General features: G+C 44.5%; 1 protein-coding gene and 1 pseudogene across 2 annotated transcripts; both read right to left on the reverse strand.

Annotated features, from left to right (window-relative positions):
• Window positions 1–860: 860 nt before the first annotated feature.
• Window positions 861–4,167, reverse strand: C19H22orf31 (chromosome 19 C22orf31 homolog). Its single transcript, XM_023190708.1, has 3 exons — window positions 4,027–4,167; window positions 2,648–3,076; window positions 861–1,371 (listed from the first exon to the last, which is right to left on the reverse strand). Exons 1-3 carry the CDS (start codon window positions 4,027–4,029, stop codon window positions 931–933), a joined length of 873 nt encoding a protein of 290 aa, XP_023046476.1. The 5' UTR covers window positions 4,030–4,167; the 3' UTR covers window positions 861–930.
• A 1,582-nt stretch (window positions 4,168–5,749) lies between these two features.
• On the reverse strand, window positions 5,750–6,943 carry LOC111525351 (annotated as a pseudogene). Its single transcript, XR_002726075.2, has one exon. The product of XR_002726075.2 is annotated as a small ubiquitin-related modifier 1 pseudogene (transcript).
• Window positions 6,944–10,116: the final 3,173 nt, after the last annotated feature.

Here is a 10,116-nt window from a genome sequence, read left to right on the forward strand (position 1 = left end):
AATTTTATCAAGTATGTGTTATATGTTGTCATTGCTCTGTTCAGTAAAAGTCTACAGATTCAACAAGGGGAGGTTCGCATGGGGCAGTACTTTTAACTTCTACTTGCCCATGGAAGCGTTCATACAACTTTCTCTCCTGTTAATAGAGAATCCAGGTTATTGGGGGTTTAGGCAGTGTCACAGGAGATCATCTGTTATAGGGTGTGTGGGTTTATATCCTTGTGAGAATGGTAGGCTTTCTGCTCAGCCCTATGTAGAAGGAGCTAGGGAGAGTGATAGTGATCGAGCCTAGTGGTCCACTTTTTAAAAATAGGGAACCATATGGCCAGCCGTGGGAGCTCATACCTATAATCCCAGCTATTCAGGAGGTTGACGCAGGAGGATCTCTTGAGGTAGGAGTTGGAGACCAGCCTCAGCAACATAGTGAGACCCCATCTCTCTACCAAGAGAAAAAAAAAGCTATACATGTTGGGGTCCACATGTAGTCTTAGCAACTCAGGAGGCTGAGGCAGGAGGATTGCTTGAGCCCAGGAAGTGGAGACTGCAGTGAGCTATGATCATGCCACTGCACTCCAGCCTGGGCAACAGAGCTGTCTGAAAAAAAAAGAAAAGAAAGGGAAAGAAGGAAGGAAATAGGGAGCCATAGCCTGAATGTAAAACGTCTGCTTTATCTGTCAGGCCTTTTCCTACCTGGAAGACTAACAGACCCTCAAGGCCTTGGAGGAAAAAATACTCCCAGCATCTACCCCTCAAAATTACCTAATCATGAGTGGAAAGGGACCCTTGGTCTTGAGTGAATCTGGTTCTTCTTTGTTTCCCTGAGAGGGTGTCGCTAATTTGTAAAGCACTCAGATGACACGGAAGGTGCAAAGTTGTGTTTATTTTTCAGCTCTCTAGCAGAGAATACCCTAATCCCATGAGTTTCTGTTCCTATTTTTTGCTCTTTAACTTGGGCCATTTATTGAGTACAGGCTCCTCGTGGACACCTGGCCACTTCCTGCCAGGGAACCGGTCCTTCTGAGCACCTTCAGAGATGGCACCCTGACTGCACAGAGCCTCCCAGAGCTTTTGTTTAATGGCCTTGCCCAACTCCAGGCTGTACCTCTTGGGGGTCCCTGAAGGATTCCACAACATTGGCTCTACCACAGCGTGGTACAGAGCCTGGTAACCCTCTGTGGGGAGACCGTGGATGGTTAGCGTGTCCTCCGACAACTGCTGTCTCTTTTGGGTTTCAGGAAGCAACACTCGGCCCTTCCAGGCTGCTGTCCTACTGTCTTGGAGTAGTGCTTGGGTGGCAGCCACATGTTCAGCATATCTGTCCTCAAGATCTTGGCGGACTGTTAGTTTTTTCTCCTTTGAACTTTCTTTACTCTAGCCAGGAAGAAAGCAGAGAAGTCAAAGCTAAAATTTGAGAGGGGAGCTCAGAATAATCATCTGGGATTTGTGTCCCAGAGTCTTGGTTACAGCAACAACCAACATTTGTCTAGCATGTTCTAGTTTACTGAATTCCTTTATGTACATACCACTGCGTGTGTTCTCCATAACCCTGTGAGGTCAGCAGGAGACAGCTTTAAAGGCAAAGAAATTGGAATTGGTTTGCCCAAGGCCACACAGCTAGAAGGTTAATAACCACAGCTGTCATCTATTGAATACCACGCAAGATGCTAATTATTTACCCTCTGCCAGGCTCTGTTAAAAAGCCTTTTGCATGTATTGACTTATTTAATCTTCATGAAGCCCTATGAGGGAAGGGCCATTATCCTTCACTTAATATGATAATATCAAGGCACAAAGAAATTAAGCCTGAGGTCGTCCTCAGTTATAGTCAGAGTTATTTGAATCTTGATGGCCTAGCTCCAGGGTACGCTGAGCTCTGCTGGCCACCATGGGGTAACAGACCTGGACTCCAATCAGGCCTTCGTAGGTGAAGTTCTCCATGTGGACGCTCACAATCCAAATCTATAGCCAACCACTGGTGTGTGTGTGTGTGTGTGTGTGTGTGTGTGTGTGCGCGCGCGCACAAGCACGCACTACCCATATCCTAGCCTTCCTTCTCACCCTTATTTTTCCTTCATGTCAAGTCTGTGGTTGTGAAAGCCACCTCATCCTTCTCTAGAACTAAGCATAGTATAAATGATATGGTATAAATGATAAATAGCATGACCCCACAATCAGGGGCATTCTTCCGCTCTATCATGCTACACCTCCTCCCCACATTCTGTCTTCAACTTTAGGATTTCCTTCACTTGGTAGTGATCTTTTTTTTTTTTTTTTTTTTTGAGACAGGGTCTTGCTCTGTTGCCCAATCAGGAATGCAGTAGTGCAATCATGGCTCACTGCAGCCTCAACCTCCCGGGCTCAAGTAATCCTCCCTCCTTAACCTCCCAAGTAGCTGGGATCACAGGCATGTGCCATCATGCCTGGCTTTTTTTTTTTTTTCTTTTTAGTAGAGATGAGGTCTCCTTATGTTGCCCAGGCTGGTCTTGAACTCTCTGAGCTAAAGCGATCCTCCCTGCTGGGCCTCCCAAAGTGCTGAGATTACAGGTGGTAGCCGCACGCCACATAATCTCAACCATTAGTGTTCTCTGACTTTATCTTTTCCCTCCCCTCACCCGTCACATTTTCCCCACCACTGGTCCTCGTCTACCTCTCTAATGCCTCCCGCAGGCCTCCTGTGCCCTGCTGGCCGCTTGCTCTTGGAACTGATGGAGTTTCTTTTCCTGGCCTGCTGGGTGGCTTTCATCACTGAATCGTCCTTGTGCTTTAATCTCTTCGAGAGTTTCGCTTCTCCACGCTTGCGTGGTGCTGGGCAGCACTTACTCTTCAGTTGCCGGCTGAGTACAAGCTTAACCAGGGAGAAGGAATTGGCAATTAATGGATTCCTTACAACTTCCCAAGAGGAAGTGGTAGCTGATGCTGTGGCGTTAATGTTCTGCTTTGCACACGTTCTGGCCATCCAGATGTTGGTGAGAGCCGGTGAGTCCACATAGCAGTCCTGAAGCCTGGTATTTAATAAGATGGACTGTCGGAGTCCATAGATAGGGATGCTGGGGTCTTGTCTCACATTGATTGGGTGCTAGAATTATAAGAGGGAAAAATGAATTTTAAAAGGACCGTTCTTCAGCAGAGAATGAAAGATCTACTTTGAAGGCAAAATGTTAACATCTTTTTATAGGCCATTCCTTCCACCCAGTTGTTAGAATTTTACTATATGTCCTTTCCTGCTCACTAAAGCCTTTTATACCAAGTAGGGAGGAGATAGTAACTCCACAAGGTTACAGTAATATTCAGGCTCTCAAAGAACATAGCATGCTGGGGCAGGAAGTCAGGGGTCAGGGAGGGTTCACAAGGAATTGAAGATAATTCCTGCCTGCTAGAAAATATGGAAGGCAGGGTCACTCAAGACTTCATATGCGCTGTAGACACTCAACCATGCTGCAACACAGACATGACAGCCAGTAAGTTTTGCCAAACCCTGAATACGCTTTATACTTTCTTTTTTATGGTGGGGGGGGTGCGGGTACAGAGTTTAGCTCTTGTTGCCCAGGCTGGAGTGCAATGGCGCGATCTCAGCTCACCGCAACCTCTGCCTCCCGGGTTCAAGTGATTCTCCTGTCTCAGCCTCCCAAGTAGCTGGGATTACAGGTATGCACCACCACGCCCAGCTAATTTTGTATTTTTAGTAGAGACGGGGTTTCTCCATGTTGGTCAGGCTAGTCTCGAACTCACGACCTCAGATGATTGGCCTGCCTCAGCCTCCCAAAGTGCTGGGATTACAAGCGTGATCCACCATGCCCGGCTGAATACACTTTCTACCCAAAGGTCATGCGCCAAGAAGAGCTCATTCACAGGGAAATCAATATCCTCTGGGGACCATAAAAGCAATATGAAAACATTAATGCTGCCGGGCCTCCATTTCCTGGGGCCAACTAAGAGCAACAGAACAATTTGGATAGATCAGAATCACATATTTAAAGAGACCTGGCTTTCTTAGAAATGTCATCTATAGAAATAAAATCACCTTACCATATTTCAGTTGCCTTAAATTTTATTTTCGCTAGCTTAGTAGGGGGAAGAAATATGTATTTTCTCTTTCCCTTTTCTCTCTCTCTGTTTTTTTTGTTTGTTTGTTTTGTTTTGTTTTAATATTTCTAGTCACCTGTCTTTCCCTGCCTCAGTCACGTATGGGCAAATTGCTATTTGTTTAGATTTGGGCTTAATGCCGGCAGCTTTGAGCCATTATCTCTAGTATTTGTGATGTCACTTTGGTTTGTGATGTGGGTGTGGGTGGGTGTTACATCATCAGACTTTATAGTTAAATTATGTGGGAAGAAGTTCTATATGGTTTTGCTTCTAGCCTCAGAAACTTCTGAAGTCCTCATTTCCCCCAAAATGGCTTGGATGAATTTTGAAGATCTTCATGTTCTTAAGAAGTATGTTTTGCAGGAAATGTAGTCAAATGTGCAGACCAGATTTGGAGATACAGGTAGTGAGATGCATCCCTACATGTGCAAAAGTGCCCTCCTTCATGTACATAAAGGAGGCACTGTTAAGTTCTCAGAATAGCTGCCAAGGTTAGGGACCAGAAATGAAAGAACACGTTCCTGCAGCCCTGGGCACCTTTCCCTGCGTGTCTCTCCCAGGAAGACTACATGGTTTCTGGAATGTGGTTTTATTTTACATCCCATGGCAAATGCAGTAATTAGAGCTGTTAGCAGTGTCAAGGGCTTGAAACGAGAACAAAGCCGCCTCTTCCTGGGAACTCTTGGGCAATGCCTCACTCCTTATCAGGTGCTCGTCCTGTTGGTGGGTTTGATTTTTTTATTTGTAAAATGCCTCGGGAGCCTCCCTCCTGAGGGGGAGGAGAGTGAAATGATGGAAAAACAGAGTATGAATCTGGCAGGGGCTCCTGGAATCGCATGTGTTGCCTGTTGGAGTTTTTAAGTGTTGTCCCTGGAGTGAATCAAAGCCTGCAGGCGGACCGCACCACAGGCTGTGGTGGAACCACCTCCAGGCCTATGGCAGCTGGACCCACAGACACTTAGGAGGACAATGGTTTCCTTTCAGTAGCGAGCCCTGGCCTCACCTCCTAAGAGCTGGGTCGGTTTTAGAGCAGGGCTTTGGAAAGGGTTTGTCTTTGGGAAGAGTTTGCGAATGTCTGGAGACTGGGCAGGCAAGCATCTTTTCAAAGCTGGTCAATCTTGGAAAAATGGCACGAGGCTCCTGGGCTACCTGGAAATTACCATCTGTCTTTACTCTGCAAAGCAGGGACAGGAGGGAAATGTCAAGCAAAAAAAAAAAAAAAGGCATAATAGGAATCGGTCATCTGTTTCTCTTTTCTCCTTCCCCATCTTGATTTGGGCTTTCCTGCACCTCATCTTTCCAGACACTCATCTGTTAGATTTACTTTGCTAGGTCTTTTACTCAATGACTCTGCTAGGTCTTTCACTCACTCTGTCCGCAGCCTGGAGTGCAGTGGCGTGATCTCAGCTCACTGCAACCTCCGCCTCCTGGGGTTCAAGCAATTCTCGTCCTTAGCCACCCAAGAAGCTGGGATTACAGGCGCACACCACCAAGCCCAGCGAATTTTTGTATTTTTAGTAGAGATGAGTTTTCACCATGTTGGCCCGGCTGTTCTCAAACTCCTGGCCTCAAGTGATCCACCCACCTTGGCCTCTCAAAGTGCTAGGATTGCAGGCGTGAGCCTGTGCCCAGCCTCAATCTCCTTTTTTTTTTTTTTTTTTTTTACGATTTTTACAAATATTGTTTATTTTAATGAAGCTGGTACAGACAATGTCCATTTAAAACCCATATCCCAGGCCAAAAAGTACAAATAAAATCAAAAAGAGCAGTGTTCTGTTGTATTCATTTCTGCATATATAGCTTTATTAATTGCTAATGAAAATTAGAACTTTTCTGGGATCTTCTGACAAGATTTTTAAAAAATCTTAAAATGCCTTTTCTTCAGTGAAGCCATCTTTGGAGTTAGTCATTACTCTCACCTTATCTGTCATCTTGACTTCAACCTGATATTCCTCTTCTTTTGGTCCAGACCCTCAAATTTTAAAAGTAGCTTCAAGTTAAGGAAAGGTCATTTTTCCACACTTCAGTTCTCTGAAAAACTTCCATCTCCCACTGAAAGTCACAGTCCAGGAGTGAAGCAATCACATGCTAGAACATCAGGGCCAATTGGAAAGTCATTATGAACACTTGCATTGGTCGATCTTATTTATCACCACAAGCCTGAAAATGCAATGTCCTGAAAAAGGTGGCCTCTCTGTGCACACATAATTTTTAAAAAGGAGAGGGTAATATGAAGGGGACTGAGGCTTGATCACCAAAAATCAGCACAATGAAAACAAACAATAATGAATAATGAGCACTAGAATTCAAATTACCAGATGTTTCAAAGAGATGGGGTGCCAGTTTTCAATTCCGTTTTGAACACCACATTACAAAAGAACTATTTTTAAAAATAAAAAAGGATTGAGGGAAAAGAAAAAAAATAAAAAGAATATCTAAACTGTTGAATGACCCCCCGTTTGTTCCTGATAAACTTCAATCACATCTTCTTCCTCCATTCCCAGTTCTTTTGGAGTATGATTATCAGCAATTCTCTGACCCTCAAAGAGAAACCTGAGTGAATTCATTGGAACGCCCTGTCTTTGACAGTATGATTTTTTGAGTTTCTTGAGATGTGTTGTCATTTTCACTTTGAAGTGAATCTCACTGCTATCCTGTGCAATGACTTTGAGTTTAATATATTCACCTTCCTTCTTATCCCCCAAGTCCTCAGTTGAAGGTTTTGCCTCCTGGTCAGACATGATGACGGTGGCTTCACCCGGGGGTCTCCGCACAGCAGCGGCCTCGGGTAGGCAGAACCTCGCTCCGGGGTTTACAAATCCATCTCCCTTCCCCACAGCACAACACCGCGGCTGCAGTAACTTCCCAATCTCCTTCTTCCAGCACAGAGCTGTTCACATGGGCAGTACTTGATACATACTCTTCAAGTTCAATCAAATTCTGCCTTCTTTGCCTTCATTGTAACTCACTTCAATTGACTATGCCACAACAGGTAACCCTCTCAGCCTTCCTTAAAACTAACCCAGGGTACCTTGGTCTAACCTATTTCTCCTGTGTCAATAAAACTAATATTTATTGAATCCTTCCTGAAGGCCAGGCACTGTTCTAGCCACTTTATTAGCATCACGTCATGAAATGCTACCAACAGTCCTATGAATTTGAGTACTGTTCCCTGTTTTACAGATAAAGAAACTGAGGCACAAGTTGCTCAATTATCATGCCCCAAGTAACCAACAAAGGCTGAACCCAACCCAACCAAAGTCTACAATGCCCTTTATAATGCCCTTGTTTTTTTTTTTTTTTTTTTTGAGATGGAGTTTCACTCTTGTTGCCCAGGTGGCTGGAGTGCAGTGGCACGGTCTTGGCTCACTGCAACCTCCACCTCCCGGGTTCAAGGGATTCTCCTGCCTCAGCCTTCCAAGTAGCTGGGATTACAGGCACGCACACCATGCCTGTCTAATTTTTGTATTTTTAGTAGAGATGGGGTTTCACCATGTTGGCCAGGCTAGTCTCAAATTCCTGACCTCAGGTGATCCACCCACCTTGGCCTCCCAAAGTGCTGGGATTACAGGAATGAATCACCACACCCAGCCCTACTGTCCTTGTTCTTAAACGCTCACAGTTATCACCGTGATGCCTGGCCTCGCTGTTAGTCAGCCTATCCATCTACCATACCCAGGCCCAGTTGTAGTCCTGTCCTTGTCATGAGGCTTTCTCTAGGCTCATAAGAGAGTCTGCCTGTGTTGGCATCCCAGATCCATCTTTCATTAGGCAAGTGAATTCATACCTGTGAACCTTAATTTCCTCAGCTGTGAAATGGGCCTAGTCATAGTGCCTACCTAAGGATTATTGTGAGGGTGAAGTGGGACAACGCATCTGAAGTACTTGGCATGGCTCCTGGTGTATAGTAAGCACTCAATAATATTTGCTTTTTTGTTTTTTTGTTTCTGTTTTGAGACAGGGTCTCAGTCTGTCACCTAGGCTGGAGTGCAGTAGTGTGATCATGGCTCATGGGAGTGTCTACCTCCTGGGCTCAAGCAGTCCTCCCACTTTGGCTTCCCAAGTAGCTGAGATCACAGGCTTGTGCCACCATGCCCAGCTAATTTTTTTTTTTTTTTTTTTTTTTGTAGAGATGAGGTCTCCCTATGTTGCTCAGCTTAGTCTGGAACTCCTGGGCTCAAGTGATCCTCCCAAAGTGCTGGGACTACAGCTGTGAACCAACACACCCATCCCATGTGAATGTTATTATTTATTTATTTATTTATTTATTTATTTATTTATTTATTTATTTATTTTGAGACAGAGTCTCAATCTGTCACCTAGGCTGGAGTGCAGTGGCACATTTCTCAGCTCACTGCAACCTCTGCCTCCCAGGTTCAAGCAATTCTCCTGCCTCAGCCTCCCAAGTAGCTGGGATTACAGGTGCCCGCCACCAGGCCCGGCTAATTTTTATATTTTTAGCATAGACAAGGTTTCACCATGTTGGCCAGGCTGGTCTCGAACTCCTGACCTCGTGATCTACCCGCCTTCACCTCCCAAAGTGCTGGGATTTCAGGCATGAGCCACCGGGGTGCCTGACCATGTGAATGTTATTAATATTATGGTCCATTTACTCATCTGACCATTTCTTGAGCTCCTGTTGCCCATGGTCTAAGTGATGTAATGCAACATTTGATATGATCTTCATCTCAGGTCATTCATGTGCATCAATCTGGTTTATGGCCGGGTGTGGTGGTACCCACCTATAATCCCAGCACTTTGGGAGGCTCAGGCAGAAGGATCACTTGAATCCAGGAGTTCAAGATGAGCTTGGGCAACAAAGCAAGACCCCATCTCTACAAAAAAGAAAAAGAACAAAGAAAAATAATCTAGTGTATGAGGTCAAGCAATGAGCCTCTTGAAAGTAGGGAATGTTTCTGATCTGACTAGGGTATCAGACTTTCATGATCTGTCTTCATTATGTATTTGTCACATTGATTGACCTCACAGAAGTGCTGAATGTAGAGAAGCTACATCCCCTGGTTATGGGAGTGGTTCAGAATATTCTATGCTTTGTTACACGGAAAGGGAAGCAGGTAGCTGAAGATAAGATAAGGAAGCGGTTAGTCTTTAGCAGAGATTGTCCCATCAAAGGTTGTTTAGAATTATAAAGTCAGGATAGAATGACTATTTGGTCCAGGGTACTGAAACCATGGCAAGAGTTTCCATCATGGGTGCCAGCACTTGATCCGGGGAACTCGGGGTTAAAGCGATAGGGCTTCCAAGTTGCTGAAAGACCTCTTCCTTAGTTTGATTCTCCCATGAAGGTTTTTTATTCTGCTGAGCTCAGTCTCACTAACCTTTATTTTCCACCCGTCATTTGGAGCTGTGCTTCCTGACATATCTAAACCACCGCTTCTATTTGCAAACACATCTGTCTTTCTTTGATGTTTAGCCAAACTTTCCTCACAGTATTTTTAGCTCCTATAATCTTCCTTCTTCCTTTTTTTTTTTTTTTTTTTTTTTTTTTTTTTTTTTGTCTTTCCTTTACTACTACCTTTCTTCTTTTTAGCTTCTTCTAGCTCTTATTCTCCTTCTGGTGGATCAGCTAATAAAGAAGAAATTGAGTCAATTTCTATTAATTCTTGTCTTCCGCCTCTATGGCCCTGCCCCACCCACGCAATTCTAGTGGAATTTAGTTGCTTTTAATTTCCTCAGATGTTTTTGTTTTAACACCCAAGCAGTAAATTTCCATACCCATGTGGGAACATATCTGAGGTTCATGATGCAGAAGAGAAACACTTTGGATGGGAAAGAATTGGAAAAGATTCCTGAACTATGATGCAAACTCCGAGGACCAATGATTTGGACCACATGTGCTGAATATGCTCCAATCGTGGGCCAAGTATGCGAAATAATGGTGTCCTGTCTGCCTTCCCACCAGTTCTCACCTGACTCCCGCAGATGTCCCACGCTTCTTTCTTTCTTTCTTTCTTTCTTTCTTTCTTTCTTTCTTTCTTTCTTTCTTTCTTTCTTTCTTTCTTTCTTTCTTTC

The sequence above is a fragment of the Piliocolobus tephrosceles genome, chromosome 19 (assembly GCF_002776525.5).
Source record: "Piliocolobus tephrosceles isolate RC106 chromosome 19, ASM277652v3, whole genome shotgun sequence".
Classification (NCBI taxonomy): Eukaryota; Metazoa; Chordata; class Mammalia; order Primates; family Cercopithecidae; genus Piliocolobus; species Piliocolobus tephrosceles.